At 49.9% G+C, this 22,687-nt stretch overlaps 2 protein-coding genes across 9 annotated transcripts in view; one reads left to right on the top strand and one right to left on the bottom strand.

The window, feature by feature from the left end:
* SDHA (succinate dehydrogenase complex flavoprotein subunit A) overlaps positions 1 to 6,945 on the bottom strand; it is a 31,928-nt gene extending 24,983 nt beyond the window's left edge. For 2 of the 4 annotated variants that reach the window (XM_055246142.2, XM_055246143.2), the window contains exons 1-3: positions 6,759 to 6,892; positions 1,309 to 1,395; positions 417 to 578 (exon numbers count right to left, since the gene is read on the bottom strand). In XM_055246142.2, coding sequence (XP_055102117.1) covers positions 417 to 578; positions 1,309 to 1,395; positions 6,759 to 6,821 — 312 coding nt within the window. In that variant the 5' untranslated portion in view covers positions 6,822 to 6,892. Of the gene's footprint in view, positions 1 to 416; positions 579 to 1,308; positions 1,396 to 6,758 lie in introns of all 4 variants that reach the window. The other 2 variants (XM_055246141.2, XM_063619618.1) reach the window with 2 other exon arrangements.
* On the top strand, positions 6,916 to 20,873 carry CCDC127 (coiled-coil domain containing 127). 5 transcript variants are annotated; one of them, XR_010116293.1, is made up of 5 exons: positions 6,947 to 7,048; positions 8,596 to 8,726; positions 16,413 to 17,070; positions 17,806 to 17,909; positions 20,543 to 20,873. XR_010116293.1 is itself a non-coding variant. In XM_055245455.2 (4 exons), the coding sequence occupies exons 2-4, from the start codon at positions 8,606 to 8,608 to the stop codon at positions 17,846 to 17,848; spliced, it is 822 nt and encodes a 273-aa protein (XP_055101430.1). In that variant the 5' UTR covers positions 6,947 to 7,048; positions 8,596 to 8,605; the 3' UTR covers positions 17,849 to 20,873. The 5 variants fall into 5 exon arrangements, 3 of the variants coding, with proteins under 3 accessions (XP_063475700.1, XP_055101430.1, XP_063475699.1); XR_010116294.1 differs by having other exon boundaries at positions 7,029 to 7,082; XM_055245455.2 differs by having other exon boundaries at positions 17,806 to 20,873.
* Positions 20,874 to 22,687: the final 1,814 nt, after the last annotated feature.

The following is a 22,687-nucleotide window of genomic DNA, read 5'->3' on the forward strand; positions in this document are numbered from 1 at the left end:
CTGTGTGTGCCCACCACCATCTTACCCCTCAGAGAGTCCCAGAAGACAGCAGCACAGGGACAAATGAAACCCTTGCCCTTTTCTTCCCCAGATTCCTCCTCTTTAGATGATCTCCTTTTCTTAAGGTGTTGGGGTGGCGGGGGTGGGTGGGGAGGGTAGTAGGCGAGATGGTCACAGAAAACCCAAGTGTGACTGGAGTCCCAATTAAGAGTGACAACAAGGCTCCCGCCCTTCAAAGTCCCCAGGGAAGAGGCTCCAGGGAGAGACCCCTGAGAGGGTGAGCTGAGTGAGCAAGGCACAGCAAGAGGCCATGTGGCTGGAGCATGGGGAGGAGGCAGGAGGCTGCCCAGGTAGAAAGTGCGAGGCTGCTCAGGACCCGCACGGAGTGGGAGCACGGTGGCGCACCTTTCTCTTACCTGTGCCGCAACAGTGTGTGACCTGGTAGGAAACAGCTTTGTAACACACGCTGTATTAAATCCTGCCTCAGAAAGGCCAAATGCGGCTCGCAAGCCTGCCCCTCCAGCGCCTACCACCACTGCGTCAAATTCATGATCCACTACTGGATACTGAGCAGAAATCTGGAAAAGAAAAATTCATCTGTCAATCACATGTTCCACTATGCCAAACATGAAGACTCTTGTGACAGTGAAAGAGCCTGACAAAGATAAAAGGAGCAACTGCTAGGCACACAGGGCCTCCATCCTGTCCTGGGGCTGAGCCCTGAACAGTGCGGGGAGAGGTGGGCACATTCGCACCTGGAGAAGGGACTGACAATCAGATTCTATGAATGGTAGAGGGTCTATCCCACGGGATCAGAGTGAGGACCACGACTCTACTTCAGGGCTGTGCCTATGCTTATGCCTGAGAAGGTGCCAAGGAGTATTCAGTCGCTATTGTGAGCTTATGAGAAAAGAACTTCTCAGCAAGTTTCAGTTTTCCAACAGAGAGAGAACAGGCACACTCAATACCAACGAACCCATACCAGAAGGGCCCCACGGTCCTATTTTCAGTAGGATTTTATCATCTATCACAGCAGATACTGTTCATTTTAATTTATTCCTTTACTTGACCTAAATTTAAATCTAGTTTATAGATACATAAGACATACAAGTAAAAATGTAAACATTTATGTTTATATTTGTACTTGCAATTAAGTATTATTACACTGAAAATAATTTCAGCATGCACTGGATACCTATGAGAAATTTTTCTCTTATGTCTATGACTCATATGAAAACAAACTGGTATAGATCCTTACCTCCTAAGCCAAAAAAATCATTTATAATGGAACAAAAAGCATGAACTTACAGAATCTGAAACTTTAGCAGATGCCCTCTTGTTCCCATCAACAGTGAAGTGAAAACCTCGGGTTCCTGTTTGCAACACTGTTGGCCACTGGAGACACAGAAGACACAGATCCAGAGGGTTAGTGTCCTGAAGGAACAAATGCTGCAGGAGACAGTAATTCAGATTTCCCCTTGCAAATTGTTCACCTTCTTATGTACCCAGGTGCTCCTGTGCATCCAGAGAGCTCAGCTGGGACCCTCTACTTAACCCTGAAGGCAGCCCAAGGGGCAATGAAGGACTGAGCCCCCAGGTCCTCCTTTCCACCCTGACTTGGCACTCTAGAAAACCAAGATGAAGCTTGTTTCCAAACAGGATACTCACTGACTCAGATACGAAATGAAAAAGGCACACTTCCTCTGTAAAGTCTTAATTTATGCTACTTATGGAGAAGGGGAAAGACATCTATATCGTATTACTGTATGTGGTATTTTGCAAATAATGAAGCATTTCAACTGGCTGCATCATAGCCCTTTCCACATTACAGTTCCAATCATCCGTGAGGGCTTGCGGTCAGTTCAAAAGGCACTGGACACTGAATCAGGAGATCTGTATCCTGGAACAGTAAAAGCTGACAGCCCAGAGGGACGAGGTGTCATCCCTTCATCACACAGGAGGATGTCGGATGCATACTCTCCCCTGCCTGGCTGCTCCTGGCTTTTTCCTGGCCAACGTCTACAACTTGACACATCTTGCTACTTAAGTTTTCCATCTTAGAAATCTTTACCCAAGAAAACTGGTTTTGGTGTTCAGTTTTTAGTGGCTCTGTGTGAGAGAGGTGACACTGTCCATATGCTAAGGTTGGCCAGCCATTTAGGGGATACGTTTTCCATTCTGCTGGCTACATTTTAGAAGACCACTGAATAGTCTCAGAAATATCATAAAGAATAGTTTTAGGAGCTGGGCATGGTGGCTCATGCCTGTAATCCCAGCATTTTGGGAGGCCAAAGTGGGTGGATCACCTGAAGTCAGGTGTTCAAGACCAGTCTGGCCAACATGGCAAAACCCCATCTCTACTAACAATTAGTTGGGCGTCGTGGCAGGCACCTGTAATCCCAGCTACTTGGGAGGCTGAGGCAGGAGAATCGCTTGAACCCAGGAGGCACAGGTTGCAGTGAGCCTAGACTGCGCCACTGCACTCCGGCCTGGGCGACAGAGCGAGACAACGTCTCCAAAAGAAAAAAAATAAGAAGAAAAGAAAAGAAAAAGAAGGCTTTAGGAAATAATACAATCAGAAGAGGGGATGTGAGGGATGTCTTCAAGTATTTAGAAATACTTGCAATTCAAAAATTACTTATTATGTGGGATAAAAAATTATTCTTCATTTCTCCAATTTCTAGTCTCTGTTTTTATTGACATAAGCTAATTTCGTTTTTTCTTTTTTCAGAAAATGAATGAGAAAGAATGAATATTCTTCTACCTTAGTATAATCTTTTACATGCTAAAATCATATTTTAAGAAAGAAGTCTTTGAAATAATTTTAATACAAACGTTCTTGAAAATTTTGTAAAGTGCCCTATTAACATAGGTAATAGCACCAACAAGAACAGTACATTATACCAAATGTAAGTAGAAACAGGGAAATCACTCAATGTTTATTTGTTCTTTCTAGGATGTCGATGTGGAATACCCACTGCCCACCCCCCACCACACACGCACAGAGCTGGCTTAAAAGGGGCAGCTAGTATAACACAATTTCGAACAAATTATCACGCCATCCCCCTGGGGAAAAGGACACTAACCCTCTGCTTCTAAATCTAATCTGGGGCAGATATTTGAATTTGGAAAGCCCAACTTTAAGCCAATATCAGTCTTTAGATAAAACTAGTTTTGATACAAGACTAGTCTTTTGTGCCAATTATTAATTTTTTTAGGAGAAACTATCAAACATTTCCTCTAAGAAAAAAAATGGGGAACATATAACTAAAAGGAATACTTAGACCTTGCTTAACAATAAAGAATTTCAGATGACTGAATTAGGAGGTGGAGGGGGAAAAGTAAGAAGTGCAGAGACTTTATTATCCGAAATGTAGCAAAGTAAGGGGTCCTCATCTAATAAAACGCACCTATAAATCATGAGCAAGAAACTAATCTGCATGTACAATCTACACAATTACAAAAGCAGCCAGTGAAGAACCTAAAAACGCACGACTGTATCAGGAAGAAGCGGAAGCAGGGTAGTTTAAGTGAACTAAATCCCCTCTCCAGGCAAGAAGTCTAAAACTGATAAAAATGCACCTGCATATCCACTAAAGAAACAGAGGTATTACAAATACCAGGAGTCAATATAATAAACAGGAATTGCTTTCATGGAAAATGAACTGGGCGGGGAGGGGGGAGGTGTACTCATTGATTCTTTTACAACTGCGTGTAATTATTCTCACTAGAATTTTAGTGTTTATTATTTTAAAAACAGAGATACTTAAAATACAGTTCGGCCGGGCGTGGTGGCTCACGCCTGTAATCCCACCCCTTTGGGAGACCGAGGCGGGCAGATCACGATGTTAGGAGATGGAGACCATTCTGGCTAACACGGTGAAACCCCGTCTCTACCAAAAACACAAAAAAATTAGCCGGGCATGATGGCGGGTGCCTGTAGTTCCAGCTACTCGAGAGGCTGAGGCAGGAGAATGGCATGAACCCGGGAGGCAGAGCTTGCAGTGAGCCGAGATCGCGCCACTGGACTCCAGCCTGGGTGACAGAGTGAGACTCCGTCTCAAAAAAAAAAAAAAAAAAAAATACAGTTCACACATGGTTACTGTGCATAGGCTGTGAGCCCTGGTTCACAAGAGCACCACCAAAGGTTTCAAACATTACCCACGGAATCCTCACTAACCCCATGGAAAGACGGAAGCTCAGAAAGGATTCAAGTCGGCCGGCTGGCTCTGGATCCTGGACTTGCCCCCTATCTAAAGACCCTTGGGAAAAATCTCTGAGACTCCCAACTAATATTAATATCCAGGCTTCATATCAAAACCAAGTCACAATTTTTCAAATAAATCAGGAAAAACATCATGAAGAATGCAGAACGGAATCCATTGTTGTTACAATTATCCCAAGAAGCAAGGCAAAAGTTTACTACCATAATGGCCTAAATAATGTATTTCTAGAACACCATTAAACATATTCAGAACAATCTATTCAAAGAAAAAAAATCAATTTGTCCTAGAACAATATATTGTATGTTCATGTTAAGGGATTTGAAAAACTTCACCGGAAGTAAGCAGTTAACCCAGTAACTAAGTTTCTTGGTTTTACTTTTCCTCTGATTAAACTGCTTTCGAACAATTTGCAAGCTGTGTCAGTGCAGTGGGCCATAAAAAGAAACCAAAAGCAAAATAAGTCTGATAAGTTCGTCACTTGAAAGCAGCTGTGGCCGGGCGCGGTGGCTCACGCTTGTAATCCCAACTCTTTGGGAGGCCGAGGCGGGTGGATCACGAGGTCAGGAAATCGAGACCACGGTGAAACCCCGTCTCTACTAAAAATACAAAAAAAAATTAGCCGGGCGTGGTGGCGGGTGCCTGTAGTCCCAGCTACTCGGAGAGGCTGAGGCAGAAGAATGGCGTGAACCCGGGAGGCGGAGCTTGCAGTGAGCCGAGATCGCGCCACTGGACTCCAGCCTGGGTGACAGAGCGAGACTCCGTCTCAAAAAAAAAAAAAAAAAAGAAAGAAGCTGTAAATACAGAATGATCAAAACACCACAGAACTGGCCAAAATGAGATTAAAAAATTCTCTCTGGTCTTTACTGAAATTATCCTCAGCATCTATTTTCCAAACACATTTCTCAGCTGGCTATCATGAATTTCTTTCTTTTTTCTGCTAATTTGATTATGCTGTTCCTTTGTAAACTCCAATTCTTCAGGAAAAAAAGCCTATCTGAAATGCCGATAAATATACTGCTTGCAGGCAGAATTTCTGTAGGGAAAGCTAACTTCATCAAGATAAAAACACTTTTACAAAACCCAAGACTAAATTTTGGTTCCATTTTGCTATCTTGCCATCTTGTCTGAGGTGCCTGGGGTCTTAGTCTGCAGAAGGAACACTGGGCACCATCTGGGTTGAGGACAAAGTCACTAGCTCTAGCTTTTCTCCAATCACAAGCTACCATTTCCCCTAAAAAGCCCCACTGACCATGGGCTTTACTTCCTGCTTGTGGACGCCCCCCTAGCAGCTCTTAAGAACCCAAGATGCGGCGGGGGTCTCTGCTCAGTCAGCACCAACCACAGCAACACACTAGAACGTTTAAATGCTTTCTGATGTTGACAGGATGGCTGTATGACTAATCCTCACATTTAATTCAACGAGATTTCTAATAACTATTTCAAAAAGGAGAAAATTGCACAATTACAGGCATAATTCAAATCAATATTGCTGAATGCCTTCGTTCCTATTGAGATTTTTACTCTGCAATTTAAAATTACTTTGTAATTAAGGAGGTGGGTGGGTAAGTTCATTTAAAAGAACCGAACAACTAAACCTATCCAATTTAGCTTGATTAAATAAAACCCTAGAAGGCCGATTCTGAAGATGCAATCGTAGAGGGCACATTCAGACAAACTCAGAGCACAAGGGCTCAGGGAAGTGGAACCCTGACCATCATCCCGGACTAAGCCGAGCCCGGCCCTCGAGGCACTCAGCGCACAGGCAAGCACAGGTCCCAGCGTCCTCGCCCGGTCAGTGCGCTGAACTCTCTGCCTGATTTTTAAAAACTGGCACAGCTGCTTTTAAACACTGGCACATTTTTGGTGGCACAAGGGCCACCAAACACGACCCAAAGTAGAGGCCCTTAACTTACAAGGTCTGGAAGTGGACATGCACAGATTTGCGCTTTCTGGAATGGGGAACTGCAAGCCCAAGCTCGGGCGCGCGCGCTTCCCACCGGACGCCCACCCGGCCGAGCCCGGCCACACCTCGCACCCACCCGGGCGGTTTCACCCGCCCCGCCGGCCCCACCCACGGGCTACGGGCGGCCCCTCGGGACAACCCGCACAGAGGGCAGCAGAGGCCCAGCCAGGGCGGCCACCGGCCGCTATCCGCCCGGGTGACCTTGGGCAGACACGACTCCTCCCCGAGTCCACCCGCCAGGCACTGAGGCGAGGAGCTACCTCAGCCCGCCGGGTCCCCGGACCCCAGGTCCGGACCAAGGCGGCGGAGGGGACGCCCAGCAAGCCCGCGGGGTCGTGACCTTCACCGGGACGCAGACTACCTGCTAAGGACCGAGCTCCCCGGGCCCCCGAGTCCGCCCCGCGGCTCCCCCTCGCAACGGCCCAGGGCTCTCCCAGCCCCTTCCCGATCCCGGGACAGGGGGCGCGGGGACCCGGCGCCCGCTCCGCTCGGACCCGCTGGGGACCGTCCCGCTCCTACCGCCGCCTCGGCCCCCGCCTGCCCTGCCCCGGTCCGCGGCAGGGACTCACCGCCTTGGCCAGCGCCAGGCGCCGAGCCCTCAGCAGCCGTGACAGGCCCCGGACCCCCGACATGTTTGTTGTCGCCGCCGCGCAGTCCCGCCAGTCCCCGCGCAGACTGCGCCTGCGCACCACGCCGGGGTCGAGCTGGGGGGAGGGGGATACCGCGCCTGCGCACCACGCCAGGGTCGAGCGGGGCGGCAGTGGGGGACATCGCGCCTGCGCGCCACGCCACGCCCGGGGCGGGGGCTGAGTGGGGGCGCCGCGCCTGCGCAAAGCGGACCCGCGGACGGTGGCGCTAGGTGGGTTACCGACATCCCGCGCTCCCCGACCGAGGTAGAGCGGGCCCTGTTCCGGGGAGGTGTTGGGCACCAACATTTTTAAAGCCCCGTGGGTGGTTCTCCGGGATCGCCCAGGCCGAAGGGCCTGAACGTCCAGACCGCAGGGAATGGGGTCGGAGGGGCGGCGCTCGTCCGCCGAGGTGGGCGGGAGCGGCCCGGGGCCCCCGGCCTCTTGTTTATTATACGTCCCTTGATGAACTCTTTTGTAATCGTGTGTGTTTGTGGAGGTCACATGTAAACAAACTTAAAATGACCCTACTTTGTGAAAACGTGCAACCTCGTGTAGGTACTCAGTAAATTAGTAAATTCTTATTAACGTTAGCCCCAGCCTAGCTATGGAGGGTGCGTGCTGAGCCCGAAGCAGAGAGCTCTGTAATCTCCGCATTCATCACCGCCACATGAGGAGGCCTGAGAAGCTTCTAGCACTGTTTGCACCTTCCCCACCACATCACCCCTCCCTGCCTTCCTCACAGTCTTCTTTCTGATCAGAAGACCTTTCCTTCTTTCTCTGCCTGTGAAAATGCTGCTCATTCTTCAAACCCTAGCTCGTATGAAAGTGTCCAGTGAGCCCGCTTTTATCGAGCTGATTCTGTATCTTTGATACAACTGTATGAGGGTTCTCCAGAGACACAACCAACAGAGGGGAGAGATGTAAGGAATTGGTTTAAAGGTTCAAATGCTAATCTCATCCAAAAACACCCTTACAGACACACCCAGAAATAATGCTTAACCATGTATCTGAGCACCTCATGGTACCGTCAAGTTGACATACAAAATTAACCATCGCAGCAGCCATACATTTAAACATATTTGTACCAGAGAACTTACCTGATTCTACCTGCACTTCAGATGCTTAAGACATGTCTGTTTTCTACACTTTCCCCAACCAGATTGTGAGTCGCTTTCATCTAAGGTCTTGTTTTTTTTTTTTTTTTGAGACGGAGTCTCGCTCTGTCACCCAGGCTGGAGTGCAGTGGCGCAATCTCGGCTCACTGCAAGCTCCGCCTCCCGGGTTCACGCCATTCTCCTGCCTCAGCCTCCCGAGTAGCTGGAACTACAGGCGCCCGCCACCACGCCCGGCTAATGTTTTGTATTTTTTTTTAGTAGAGACGGGGTTTCACCGTGGTCTCGATCTCCTGACCTCGTGATCCGCCCTCCTCGGCCTCCCAAAGTGCTGGGATTACAAGCGTGAGCCACCGCGCCCGGCCAAGTTTTTTTTTTTTTTTTTCTTTTTCTTTTTTTTTTGAGACGGAGTCTCATTCTGTCGCCAGGCTGGAGTGCAGTGGCGCGACCTCGACTCACTGCAACCTCCACCTCCCGGGTTCCAGCGATTCTCCTGCCTCAGCCTCCCGAGTAGCTGGGACTACAGGTGCGCGCCACCACGACCGGCCCTGGTTTCGTTTTTTTCTTTGAATCCCATAGGGCCTCAGTGCTGTGCAGTACATAGTTAAAACTGAAAAAAGTTTTCTTGAATAAAAGTAGTTAACGTTTTTATTCTTTACTTCAAGGTACATCTCCATGAATAACCTAAATGATCCCCCAAATTGGAATATCCGGCCTAATTCCAGGGCGGACGGTGGTGATGGAAGCAGGTGGAATTATGCCCTGTTGGTTCCAATGCTGGGATTGGCTGCTTTTCGTAAGTCATGGTTTTCTTAAAATTCGTGTTTTCCAGGCTGAGAGTGTGGAGCCCGGTGAGGGAGGCAGCATGGTGTGGGAGCCTGAAGGCCGTGACTTTGGGACCTGCTGGGGACAGCCGAGTTTTATCCCCTGCAGTGAACCGTGGGCAAATCAGTTAACCTCTGAGCCTCAGTTTTCATGTTCACAGGAGATGGATAGTCATACTTAACCTCAGCACATTGCAAGGATTAAGTCAGCCAAGGCGTTTAGAAGCATTTTGTGTGGGGTAGGTTTTAATAACTTAGTTCCCTCTCAAGGCTTTGCTGCTCTCAAGTCGGGGAGGCGGTTCCTTGTTTCAGGTGCCCTCATAAGGACTGCTGGGGGAACAAAACAGGTGTAAAGGAAACCAGTGGGCTGGACGTGGTGGCTCACACCTGTAATCCCAGCACTCTGTGAGGCCCAGGTGGGCAGATCGCGTGACCAGCCTGAGCAACACAGCAAAACCCGGTCTCTACAAAAAATACAAATATTAGCCAGTCGTGGCGGTGCACACCTGTAGTCTCAGCTACTCAGGAGGCTGAGGTGGGAAGATCAGTGAAGCCTGGGAGGTCGAGGCTGCAGTGAGTGGAGATGGCACCACTTGCCCTGCAGCCTGAGCAACAGGATTTAAAAAAAAAAAAATTTAGGAAATCAATCTTTGGGAGACTTCATCCATGAAATCTCTGCTTGGCCCGGCCAGAAATTCTCTCTAGTCTAGATTGACTTGGCACCACTTTGGGGACCTGCCAGTCACATGCAGATTTAACATCCCCGCCACACAATCAATTCACTAATGCAGAGGAGTGAGTTTTGTGTTTCTTCACATTCCATGGTTCTGGGCTGGCACTTAGGAACATGAGAAACTGAATAATTGAATGGAAGAAAGGCAAAACTGCCCTCTAGTTGTAGCGATACATTTTATGTAGTGGCTTTTTACCTGCTTCGATGTCTCAGGTCAGAAGTTTTGCTGTAGAGGAAGAGGAGGCTGGTAAGAGCAGGTGGTTTTTATGATTCAGTGATCTGCACAGTGCTTGCTTCCTGGTGAAAGACAGGGCAGGTCCACATCCAATCCTAAGGGGCTGCCATGTAAAAAGCTCACCTGCCTGCAGGCTTGGAAAAAAAACACTTAACACTTGGAGAGGCTACTGTTGCCCGTGGCTAGGGTGAGTGGATTGGAAGGCTTAAAATTACTCTGACTAATGTAATAATTAATTGGCTTTGAGGCTGGGAGAGGCCCTGAAGTGACTCATTTTCCATTTGTTTTTCAGACTCATCTCCAGCTTTTATAGCCTTTCATGGTAACTTTCACGTTTGAAATTCTTACCTCCCCTTCTTGGACTTTTGAAATGATGCTTTCTGTCCCTGAAAAGGGTTGAAGAATATTTTATTTTTTCTTCCTGGCTTTTTGCTGAGGTAGTGTGGTCAGAGATAATTGTTAACTTGGCATTCTTGTAAGGATTCTCCAAAGGTGTGTTATGATGTGTTTGAGGTTCTGTTGCACGTAAGAGCGTTAACCAGCCCCTAGTGTAGTCTAGAAGAAGAGGCAGACATACGAATACTTGATAAGCGCTGTTGATTGATTTATTGATGAGAGGCTAGTTTTGTCCTGATCACTTGCTTCATTTACTAGATTTTTTTTTTTTTTTTTTTTGAGACGGAGTCTTGCTCTGTTGCCAGGCTGGAGTGCAGTGGCGCGATCTTGGCTCGCTGCAACCTCTGACTCCCTGGTTCAAGTGATTCTCCTGCCTCAGCCTCCCGAGTAGCTGGGATTACAGGCACCCACCATCACGCCCAGCTAATTTTTGTATTTTTCGTAGAGACGGGGTTTCACCATATTGGCCAGGACAGTCTCGATCTCCTGACCTCGTGATCTGTCCGCCTCGGCCTCCCAAAGTGCCGGGATTACAGGTGTGAGCCACCGTGCCCAGCCCATTTACTAGATTTTTACTTAACATAACATAGAAATGTGTGTAACTGTGCTTGCCTGAAAGAGCAGTCCCTGGAGAAATTTTTACCCTGAGTAGCTCCCGGGGGAGAACATTCAGTATTTCAGCACTCCAGCGGGCTTCTCTCTCCTCACACCTCCTCTGTCATTCTGCTTCCCCCCTTTTCTCTCGGTCTTCCTGATCCCCCTTTCCCCATCTCTCTCTCTGTGCTTTTCCCATGGCTCCGTGCTTTCTCCCCTCTAGCGTTCCTGTACCTCCTGTTTCCTCCCCTGACCTAGGAAACATAGTTTTAGAGCTGAAAGGGACTGGTTGAGTTCACTGGGCCCAACTCAGTTTCTTTGAATTAAACATTTTATTTTGGGGTCATGTAAGTCACATGCAGTTGTCATCAGTAATACAGAGAGCCCATGTACCCTCTACCCAGCTTTCCCCAGTGGAAGCATCTGCAAAATGATAGTGCAGTGTCACAGCCAAGACATCTGCCAGGATGCGGTCAAGATACCCCAATCCCCGGGGCCTCACGTGCTGCTCTGTGTACTGCCCCTCCCTCCACACCCCCGGCAGCTGCTGATCTGTTCTTCATCTCCAGAACTTTGTCATTTCAAGAATGTTATATAAATGGAATCAAACAGTATCTAACCTTTTGGGTTGACTTTTTTCATTCAGCATAACCCCCTGAGGTCCATGCAGATTGTCGCTGTATCAGTAGTTCATAGATAGTTTCATTGTTGCGTCGTGTTTGATGACATGGACGTACCACAGTGTGTTTAACCACTGGAAGACGTCTGGGTCCTTTCTGGTTTTCAGCTGTTATGAGTAAAGCTCTCATAAACATTCTTGTGTAGGTTTTTGTGTCGATGTAAGTTTTCATTTCTCTGGGATAAAGGGTCAGAAGTGAAATTACTGGGTTTTCTGGAGGTTGCACGTTTAGTTTTTTAAGAAAGGGCTGAAATGTTTCCTAAGTGGCTGCACCGTTTTAGGTTCTCACCAGCAATGCAGAGCTGATCGGTTTCTCCACCTGGTCAGTATTTGGTGTTTCACTGCAGTCCTGTCCAGCGAGCGCATCCTGACGGGTGTGCGGTGCTGTCTCGTCGTGGCTCTGCTGTGCAGTGTTGAGCATCTCAGCATGCTCACACTGCTGTCCTGTCTGCCCATCCTAACGGGTGTGCGGTGCTGTCTCGTCGTGGCTCTACTGTGCAGTATTGAGCATCTCAGCGTGCTCACACTGCTGTCCTGTCTGCCCATCCTGACGGGTGTGCGGTGCTGTCTCGTCGTGGCTCTGCTGTGCAGTGTTGAGCATCGTTTCTCACCATGGCTCGAGGGTGCGATGTCGAGCACCTCTTTATGTGCTCGTTGCCATCAGAGTATCCTCCTGATGAAATGAGTATTCTTGTCTTTCAGCCATTTCCTAATAGGACTGTTTGTTTCTTAATGTTGAGTTTTGAGAGCTGTTAATATGTCTTAGATTCTAGTCCTTAGTTGCATATGCGGCTTGCAAGTATCCTCTCCCAGTCTGCAGCCTGTCTTTTCATTCTCTTCACAGGGGCATTTGCAGTGTAAAAGTTGTAATTTTGATGAAGGGCAGTTTATCATTGTCTCCTGGTAGGAACCATGCTTTTTGTGGAAAGTTGAATTCTGCCTAGCCCTAGATCCTGAAGGTTTGTTCTCCCTAAAGTTTTAGTTTTACATTTTACATTTAAGCCCTTACCCATTTGAGTTAATTTTGTTAATAAGGGATAAGACTAGTTGCATTTCTTCTTTCCAGCCTGTTTGCCTTTGATTTCTTGTCTTGCCTTCCGGCACTAGCTGGAGCTTCTGGGACTCTGTTGGACGGTCCCTGACGTGAGAGAGAACACACTCAGCCTCTCCCAGCTAAGTGCAGCGTCAGCTGCAGGTTTTCATAGATGCTGTTTATCAAGGCAAGGAAGCTCCCCTATATTCCTGTTTTTCATGAATAGGTGTTGAATTTGGTCCATTTTTTTGGTTTCAATTGATGTGATCATGTGATTTGTCTTCATCAGCTTAGTAATGTGTTAGATTGCATTGATTTTTGAATATTGAACCAGCCTTTTGTCTCTGGAGCAATCCCCACGTGGCCGTGCTGTAGAATTAGTTTTATGTATTGTGGAATGATGTTTATGGCCAGGATGCCAAGGGTTGTTCCTGTGTCTGGGGGGGGGTCCTGAGCCTCCGACCGGGGCGTGCCGCTCTCGCTTCTCCGTGTCTATTCCGTCATTCCAGTTTTTCTTCGAGTTGTTCTGTTTTTCAGTTCCAGAATTTTCATTTGGTTCTTCTTTATGTCTGCCATCTCTCATCCAGGTATTGGCATCTGTTGATCATCTTTGTTCATTTAGCGTGACCCGCCCTGGCCCTTGGTACTATGAGTGATTTTCTGTTGGAACCTGGGCATTTTGGGCATTACGTGATGAAACACTGGTTTTTATTTAAACCTTCGGTCTTAGCTGGCTTTCTTGAATGGTGCCCTGGCAGGGGAAGGGCCACTCAGCCTCCTTACTGCCAGGTCAGGATGGAAGTCCAGGCTCCCCAGTCAGCCTCTGGCCCCCGTGGGCCCCCGAGGAAAGGATGGGAATTCCAGCCCCCTGGCCTCTACTGGTGCCCCCCGGCTGGGAAGGCCTCAGCGCTGCTCCCCACGTGACTCCCCCCGACCCCACCCTGTGTTTGCCACTGGGTGGGAGCGGGAGCCTCAGCTCCGTCCAGCCTTTGCCATGTGGGTGGAGGTGGGGCCGCGGTTTTTCTGTGTTATTTGGCTGATGCAGAGTGATTACTGTCAGAACGTTTTCTCTTGCCAGGCCTCTGTTGTGGTCCTTTGGGCAGAGACAGCAGGCTTTGTTGGAGTTTCTTTTTTTGTCTGCACCCGTTGAGATTTCCAGTTGACTGTGTCTTCAGCTCCAAGTCTGGGATCTATGGGGCAAAATGAAAATCTAGAGGACTTGCCGCCTTGTTGTTCCTGGGGTCCCAAGGACCCCAGCCAGTCTGCCGTCTCTCCACCTTTCAGAGTCATCTTGTTTTACAGATGATGTCCAGGATTTTTAGTTTACTTAGAAGAAGAATAGGGAGGACGTCTACTCCGTCTTCCCGGAAGCAGGAGTCCCACCGGAAACGGAGGCTTTGAAAAGTTGCGTGTGCCCGAAGTCATGAGGCGTCTGTCAGGCCAGACTTGGAATTCAGGTTTTCCTGACACCCAGCCTGTCCTGCTACACTTTCCTCTGCAAAGCTGCCTGTAGCCTCCCCTGCCTGGCTCCCCGTCCAGCCAAAAACTTCCCAGTAACCACAGCCTATATGGTGGGGTCTGAAGTTTAACCGTCTGCGTCATTGTCTGTGTTAGTTTTCCAGTGGTTTGATGTGTCAATGATGTGACTTGATTGAGATCGCCCCCAGATTGTATCAGGGAGCAGCTCCCTGTCTCCTCTTGATTAGGCCCCACCCCTCCCAGACCCATCCCTCCCAGTCCCACCTCTAGCCCTCCACACCTCCAGCCCTCCCCGCCTCCGGCCCTCCCCGCCTCCGGCCCTCCACACCTCCGGCCCTCCACAGCCCTCCACACCTCCGGCCCTCCACACCTCCGGCCCTCCCCGCCTCCGGCCCTCCCCGCCTCCGGCCCTCCCCACCTCCGGCCCTCCACAGCCCTCCACACCTCCAGCCCTCCACACCTCCGGCCCTCCACAGCCCTCCACACCTCCAGCCCTCCACACCTCCGGCCCTCCACAGCCCTCCCCGCCTCCGGCCCTCCCCGCCTCCGGCCCTCCCCGCCTCCGGCCCTCCACGCCTCCGGCCCTCCACAGCCCTCCCCACCTCCGGCCCTCCCCACCTCCGGCCCTCCCCACCTCCGGCCCTCCCCACCTCCAGCCCTCCACACCTCCTGGATGCTCTTAAGTCGTGTTAATTCCTTTGACTCCTCATAGCTGCAGAGCATATCCCGTGCTCCTTGTCCGGGTCCCCTGGGGGCCCCTCTCATTTGGCACCTGTGACTTTGCAGAGGCAGCTCCAGCTTGTCCTTGACATAAGCCCTGTCCCCAGGCACATCCGGCTCCTGGAAGCTCTCGCTCTCCGAGGCTCTCGCCTGCCCTGCTCGTTTGACTTTGGGTGACTTTTCCTTGCAGCTCCTGCTCAGCCTTCAGACTTTGTTCATTCACCTTTTTAGGAAGCCGTTCTTGACTTCACCAAAACCAGACGAGCCTTCCCTTCTCTCTCCTCATAGACCTTTGCAAACCCCTCAGTGCTTGTCAAGTGACATTGTAACAGCTTCTTTCCTGGTCAGGCCCCTGCCTGTGAGCTCTTGTCAAAGGGAGGAGATAAAGAGGACATGAGTTTGAGTTGTCATCTGAAGTAGGACTAGCAGCTATTTTTGGTTGAGGAAGGGTGCATTTGGTTTTGTGCTTACGCAGTGAAGTGTCAACAGCATATCCAAGGGAGACTGGCTTTCAGGCTAATGGAAATCTTGCTGTTGTGGAATTGCTCCCACAAAGGTCATTCATGACCCGGGAGAAAAACAAAGGTGACCATTAATGACCTGGAAGAAAAAGGTGACCATTAATGACCCAGGAGAAAAGAATTGAATGTCAAGGACACCACTTGGGTTGGGGGAAGCAGCAGAAGGAGGAAGAGAACCATTAAAGTTGATAGAAACTCCAGTGGTTCTAGAAGAGGCTGCAGACGAGGGAGTTCCACAGAGTGGTTAGTGGGGGAAGGGTTGCAGGATAGAAGCGCACGAGGGAACCCAGACTGCTGCTCTCAGTGGCTTTCGGGGCCTTGGGCTTTGAAAATTTGCCAAACAATCCTGTTTTCCAGAAGACTCGACTCCGTGCTGCTTTTCGAATATACAAGCAGAACACATCGTTATTTGGAACAACCAAGACTTAGCATGTAGTTGCTCCAACATGTATGAAATTACTGAGCAATAGCATCATTTGAAATGTGGATGGAACTGTTATCACACGGTCTTTTTTTTATTGTTGAAACACACCGAACTCTTACTTGTAGGGTGGGCAAAGAGTTGGTGACGCCATCCAGAGCCAGGTGCCTGCTGGTCAGCAGGCTCTGTGGGTCATCAGGTCTTAGAGGCACTGGATTTCTCTGCAGTGCAGGCCAGGTCTGCTGCTCCTTGGTGTGGGGGGCAGAGCCACCAGTGCCCACTCCAGCCTCCCAGCAATCCCCGTCCTGTTTTTGTGAGATTCCAGCAGTCTCCAGTTTGAGGAAAGAGGCCCACTGTGTCTTGAGGCTGAACTTCTTAACCCACTTTTATTTTTATGTGTCCTTATCAGAATATAAGCAGTGTCTCAAACTCAGGCCGTTTACTAGTCGCCACCAGGCAAAGCTAAATACAACTTTTATAAGAACCTGGCCAACGGTAGTTGAAGCCGACTCAAATATTTTAAACTTTGCCAATTGTACTGGAGCCAGAGCAGGGAAATGGTGGTGGGTCTGAGAGGAGAAAAGCAGTGGTAGATCTTCTTAGCAACAAACAATTAGAAGATGGAAAGGGTTAGGGTTAGTGTCTTTCGGTCACTCAGCCCTTACCTGGTTTTAAGATAAGAACTTGGCCTGTTACACATTTTCACATAGAAGTGATCTTCTTGGTATGGCCGAGGTCTTAAGCTTTTATTGAAATGCTATCCTTAGCTGCCTTACGATTTAAGTGAGGATGATAGAACTTTAGTGCTAACTTTTTCATTGTGTGTATTTTTCTCCATTCATGTCAGGTTGGATTTGGTCTAGGGAGTCCCAGAAAGAAATAGAAAAAGAGAGAGAAGCCTACCGTCAGAGAACTACTGCTTTTCAACAGGATCTGGAAGCCAAGTACCACGCCATGGTCTCAGAAAATCGGCGCGCTGTCGCTCAGTTGTCTTTGGAACTCGAAAAGGAACAAAACAGAACAGCTAGTTACAGAGAAGCCCTTATCTCTCAGGGACGCAAGTTGGTGGAAGAAAAGAAGCTTCTGGAACAGGAATGGGCCCAGGTGATGCAAGAAAAAAGACAGGTGCAGCCTTTGAGAAGTGCGTATTTGAGCTGCCTGCAAAAGGAGGAAAACTGGCAAAGGAGAGCCAGGCTTTTGCTGAAAGAATTTGAAGCTGTTCTCACAGAAAGACAGAATATCTACTGCAGCCTGTTTCTTCCTCGCAGCAAGCGGCTGGAGATAGAGAAGAGCTTACTGGTGCGAGCGTCCGTCGACCCCGTCGCCGCTGACCTAGAGATGGCAGCCGGTCTCACCGACATATTTCAGCATGATACATACTGTGGTGATGTCTGGAATACCAACAAACGCCAGAATGGCAGACTTATGTGGCTGTATCTCAAATACTGGGAACTAGTTGTCGAACTGAAGAAGTTTAAGAAAGTAGAAGAAGCCATACTAGAAAAGTAAGACACGAGTGAAATCAAACTGCTTTTAGTGACGCGAGGCCAGGCAGTCATGCGCCTTCTGGGTCTCCGGCGTCTTCCGTTCCCGTGCTGCCCGTGTCATGGCCACACCGTCACCCTTCAGCAGCAACCTCCACTCCCGCCACCCTCTGAGCAGAAGTGCACCAAAGCTTCAGAGACAGAGGGTCTCCACCCGATGCTCTGCCGCTGTTGGGGATGTGGTTTCTTGAAGCATTTTTAAGCTGCCGCTATTGCATTAAGCAGAACCGTATCACCTCGTATTTTAGCTCCAGGGTAAAAATGGTTTTTTAAAAAGTCAAATACAATACTGGTCCTTACCAGAAGTAATTTTCTGTCTGTTTCATCACTCCCTAAATACTTTCTCCTCAAATTATTTTTCTCTGTCACCAGATTACCTTAAGAATTTGTCAGATAATGTGTAGAACTGCATAACAGATAATAGAAAGTAGTAATATATTATCGAGGGTTTATATTTTAAAGATCTCTCTCACTCCATAAAGGGCAAAGAAACACCAAGTGTTTCTTGTATCCAGTTGTTACCTAATGTGTGTTTGGAATTTGGCTTGTGTCTGTATTCAGCAAGCAGATATTTATTAGCAATGATATATACTCAAAATACTTGCCATTTAGGAGTAATAATGCCACTTTTTATTTGTGTAATTCTTCACTCTTTACAAAATATTTTTATATGTATTATCTCATTGTTTACCGCAGCCGACAAGGTAGACAGGCACTTACCACCCCGTGTCACACGTAGCTTCTGGGAACTGAGCCTGTACACCTGCTCACTCATGGAACCCTCAGTCGAATCCTGTGAAGTGAGTATTACTATTATTCTTTGTGGGGGTGCCCCAAGGCCAGCCCCCAGTTGCGTGACCTGCTGGGAGATCTCACAAGACTCAGCACAGGGTTGTACTCAGCACAAAGCAGAATCAGCAAAGGGAGAGGGTGTGTGGGTGGCGCTCAGAGGAGCCACGTGTGGACGCCCCAGGATCCACTCCCTGGAGTCATACAGGACACACCTAACTGTTAAGAATAAGCTCACTGGAGACGCAGCACCCGGGGCTTTTGCTAAGGGCTGGTCACGCGGTACCCCCTGCCTGGCCTGTGTGGAAATTCCTGACTTGTCCAGAAGGAGGGTGGGTTTGGTGTGGTCTGTACTGTGTGCACGAGCACTGTGGTCACAGAGCCACTCGTAGGAGTTAATGGTGCTGGCAAGTCTCCCAGAATCCGAGTTCCCAGATGTCAGTCAAGGGCCAGCCTCTCGCACACAGGCCCTGGTAGGACACAGCCTTGGGCCTGCTGTGTGAATTCATCCCCACGCACCTCACTTTGCGGAGGCGTGGAAGAGCTAACCTGCCTGAGGTCACGCAGGTGGTGTTGGAGCCAGTCTGAGCCCAGACGCCTCTTCTCCAGAACCGCGCGTAACCTGTGTGCAGCGAGTTGATAGTGTGCGGCCAGGCAGGAGTGGGGGCAGGGTTGTCCATCTGCTTTCGAGGGCCGTCTGTGTGCAGTGATTTGATAGTGTGCGGCCAGGCAGGAGTGGGAGCAGGGTTGTCCATCTGCTTTCGAGGACCGTGTTCTCCCCTCCTGCCTGTCTGTACAGGAATAGGAGAAACTGTTAAAAACCCTAAGCTTATAGAGCCCACGTGGCAGTATGAGAGCCACTATTCACGGAGCACATGCTACACCCTGAGCTGTACGTGCTTTACACTCACGCGTTGTTTGAAATCCTTGGAACCCCTTGAGCGCGGCGGAGGTGGGCTCAGAGCCGACATGCGCTGCCTGCCACAGACACGGGCCTCCTGCCACACTCTGCTCTCGGCACCCACGCCCTGCTAAGGGTGCGCAGATGCTTCTCTTCCTCAGTGGCTGCTAGCGTGCCTTTCTGCTCTACCACCATCGCTGTATCTGAGAAAAAGTCATTTTTATTTCATTTTTTATTTTTTTGAGAGGGAATCGTCACCCAGGCAGGAGTGCAGTGGTGTGATCTCAGCTCACTACAGCCTCCGCCTCCTGGGTTCAAACGATTCTCCTGCCTCAGCCTCCTGAGGCTGGGATTACAGGAGCGTGCTACCACACCCAGCTAATTTTTGTATTGTTAATAGAGACGGGGTTTCACCATGTTGGCCAGGCTGGTCTCGAACTCCTGACCTCAGGTGATCCATCGCCCCCACCTCGGCCTCCCACAGCGCTGGGATTATAGGCGTGGGCCACTGCACGCGGCCCCTAAAAAGTCATTTTTTCGGTAAATCTGGACAAAACTCTTCCTCTCGTTGTTTGTACTTCCTGATGTGTGAGACCCCTGCATAAAGAGCGGTGCAGGCTCCACAACTGCGGTGATCCGGTCTGCTGGGTGTCCCTGTGTGAACCACTCTGTGTTTGTCTTTAAGTGAAGAAAATACAGTCAGCTGCTTTGTAGGTGAATGATTTTGGAGGCAAATTGTTAATCCTCATCCTGTTTCTAACGTCCAGTGTGCTATCAGCCTAGCTTCCTTCTATAGTGAGATAGATACATGTTCAGAGCCTTCAAGCTGGTGTGGACACTGACCCACTGACCCGTGGTCCTGCAGAGTTAGGAAGACGAGCATTTTTTTTTTGAGACAGAGTCTCGTTCTGTCGCCAGGCGGGAGTGCAGTGGCACAATCTCGCCTCACTGCAAGCTCCGCCTCCTGGGTTCGAGTGATTCGCCTGCCTCAGCCTCCCGAGTAGCTGGGACTACAGGCACCCGCCACCATGCCTGGCTAATTTTTGTATGTTTAGTAGAGACAGGGTTTCACCATGTTGGCCAGGATGGCCTCAAACTTCTGACCTCAGGTGATCCACCTGCCTAAGCCTCCCCAAAGTGCTGGGACTGCAGGTGTGAGCCACCGCGCCCGGCCGGAAGATGCCCTTTCCATAGGGTTGATACTAGTTCGTGTTTGTGTGGCGTGGCTGCCTTCCATCAGCAGGTTTGAGTGTTGATGTGACGCCACCATCTTTTGAAATGGATTGTGTTAGGTTTGGAATAGTTACACAGTGCTGCGCCATCTGGTAACGCCACAGATGTACCGAAAGGTGAGCTCACAGTGGAACGCCCCTCAACCAAAGTGGTTTAAAGTTGCAAAAAAGGGAAATGGTGCTGGTTGGTGTGTGCTGAATTCGTAGCGACATCAGAGTAAAGCATTATTTGTCCTGCTGCTTCCTTGGAGGTCACAGTAACTATAAAACCGTGAGCCAGCAAGGCAGGGAGGACCCTTCGGGGTAAGGAGTGGAGCTCTGGGAGGTCCTAGGTTTCGGAACCAGGTCCAGGTTCCTCGGGGAGAGGAGGGCTCGCTGCAGGGCGGAGGAGGGGCGGCCACTGTAATCCTTGTCCGTAGTGAACATTGCGTATGAGGTTGCAGTGGCTTAAAAAGGAAGGACTTTTCGGGGGAGGTGTTGAGATTGCACTTTCTAATTTCACTTGCGTCAGACTTGACTTTGGAATGAAGTTCGAAAGCATCACAATCGACCTGGATGTTCCAAAAACAAAACTGAAGAGGCAGCATTTCTCTTCCATAGTCCAGTCAGCTCATTTGGTAGATGCGCTTTTTCCTCATCCATAAGGATATATAATTTGCGTATATATTCCACATGTGTGCATATGTGTGTGTATGTGTGAACTGGCAGGTGTTGATTTCATAAGGACAAAATTGTTCTGCAAACTTGCACCAATTAGGGGGTGTTTCAACGGAAAAACTTCACCAAATGATCTGTGTGTTCGTTAAAAGAGAAGTTATGTCTAATTAAAATGTGTAACGGACTATTTCTGTGTTGGATTGTTTAAAAAGTGATTGCTTCATAGTGTACTAAGATCATCTCTTTAAGGAGAAGGGAGAAAACGGCTTTCTAGTTACTTTCACGTATTAGGTTTGCTACATGAAAGCAAGTCTGAAGACTACACCTGTGACGTTGCAGAGACCAAACTGCAGTGTGTGCAGCCATGAGCGGCAGCTGCTTCGTCCTCGAGGTGTCTTGTTCCAGCACGAGGACAGCCCGTGCGATGTTGGGAGGAGCCAGGGTGTTTGGGGAGGCAGCTGCCCTAGACACTGGCTGGCTGTGATGGGGGCAGCCTGCTGTGTAGACAGTGCTGGGCTTGCTCTGTCTGCCTTGACCTGTGTGAGTAACTGCACTGGGTTTTATAGGTTGAGGCTGAAAAGGCTCCTCTCTTTATGCTGGGTTTGACAAAACAGTTGCTGTATTTCTCTATTGATTTAGGATTCTGTTTGCAAGCAGCAGAGATGGATTCGCGCTAGCCTAGAAAGTTAAAGAGGGATTTAAGGCTGTCTCATGAAACTTCAGGGCAAGAATGGAGAACGCAGGGTAGATGTCAGAGAAGAACCAGAAAGGCAAATAAGGGACTCTCAGGGGCCTCAGAGTACTTGTCACTCTGTGTCATATCTCTGCATAGCTGCGCCAATCCCCAAACCAGCTTCTCTGGCGACGTGCTGGGACAGGGCGGTTCCCACAGCTCCTGAGCCTGCCCCCTGCCTGTCCTGCTCCAGCGGGCGGCGCAGTTAGGGAAGCGCTGGGCTCATGCCGCGGTGTTCTAAAGGAGTGGGAACAGTGAAGATCAGTGTTGCCGAGCCTGTGGCTTTTGCTAGCTTCATGGGAAATCTTGAAAAGAGAAAACAAAGGGCTTCAGTCAGCCAACCATCAACAGCAGCACGTGGTGGAAGCCGGAGGGCTTCTGTGGCAGTTTCGCAGGCCTCTCTGCTGCGGACCCCCGCACAGGCCAAGGGTCTTGCTGTCGGGTAGCACAACCAGACGAGCCTGAATGCGGCTCTGCGGCTCACGGGACAAGTGCACCTTGAGAGCTGCTGCCGCCGCCTGGATGTTTGCTGGGTGAGCTCCAGACTCACGGGAGCCCTGTGTGCCAGCACGGCCACCCCCACCCCATGGGGAAAGCAGATCTCCCTCACCTGGGAATCTGGCAGAGACCTCAGGCAGTGCCCCGTCTTTCATGACCTGCCTGGTCCAGGTGGAGGAGTCAAGTCCTGCTCCAGGAGCAGGTGCAGGGCCTGGCCTGGGTGCCGAGAGTGGGGTGAGGAGGGAGGAGTAACGAAGAAAGGCAGTTGGGCAGAGAGTGCCACATTGGGGCACTCAGATGGCTCTGTTTAATATTCCAGCAGGGACACTGGGACCGAGCCCATCCCTGCTGGGAGAGCTTCTTGAAGCTGGTTGGTGACTGACAGGGAGTGGGGTGCTGGGGCCTCCTCGGGAGGTGGGGGTGCTGGGGTCCTGCCCTTGACAGCACCATGCCATAGCTCCAAGGTGGCTGCTCCCCACGGGCCAGGGCTGGTGGTGCCAGAGAATGGGATCTGGGCTGAGGGGTTCTGGGTTGGCAGAGGTCGGGGGGGGGTGACTGGCAGGCATCAAGATGGGGGGGGGTCAAGCACAGTGCCCCCACCCATGGGGCTGCGTGGGGCTGATGGGTAGTGGGACTCCAGGATGCAGCAGATGACAGCTGATGGGGTGTTTCATGAAACTTGCTCAACTCAGGAAGAGCAGGAGAGCGCTGGTGGATGAGAGCAGCCCTGATGTTCCAGGGCCCGTGGCCACGTCCACCACACAGAGG

Source organism: Symphalangus syndactylus, chromosome 16 (genome assembly GCF_028878055.3).
Source record: "Symphalangus syndactylus isolate Jambi chromosome 16, NHGRI_mSymSyn1-v2.1_pri, whole genome shotgun sequence".
NCBI lineage: Eukaryota > Metazoa > Chordata > Mammalia > Primates > Hylobatidae > Symphalangus > Symphalangus syndactylus.

Bases quoted from the DNA above. Each gene is read 5' to 3' on its own strand.
- CCDC127 (XM_055245455.2), top strand. From the start codon at position 8,606: ATGAATAACCTAAATGATCCCCCAAATTGGAATATCCGGCCTAATTCC. The intron at 8,727-16,412 runs GTAAGTCATGGT...CATTCATGTCAG, and splicing joins GCTGGGATTGGCTGCTTTTC to GTTGGATTTGGTCTAGGGAG. The intron at 17,071-17,805 runs GTAAGACACGAG...TGTTTACCGCAG, and splicing joins GAAGAAGCCATACTAGAAAA to CCGACAAGGTAGACAGGCAC.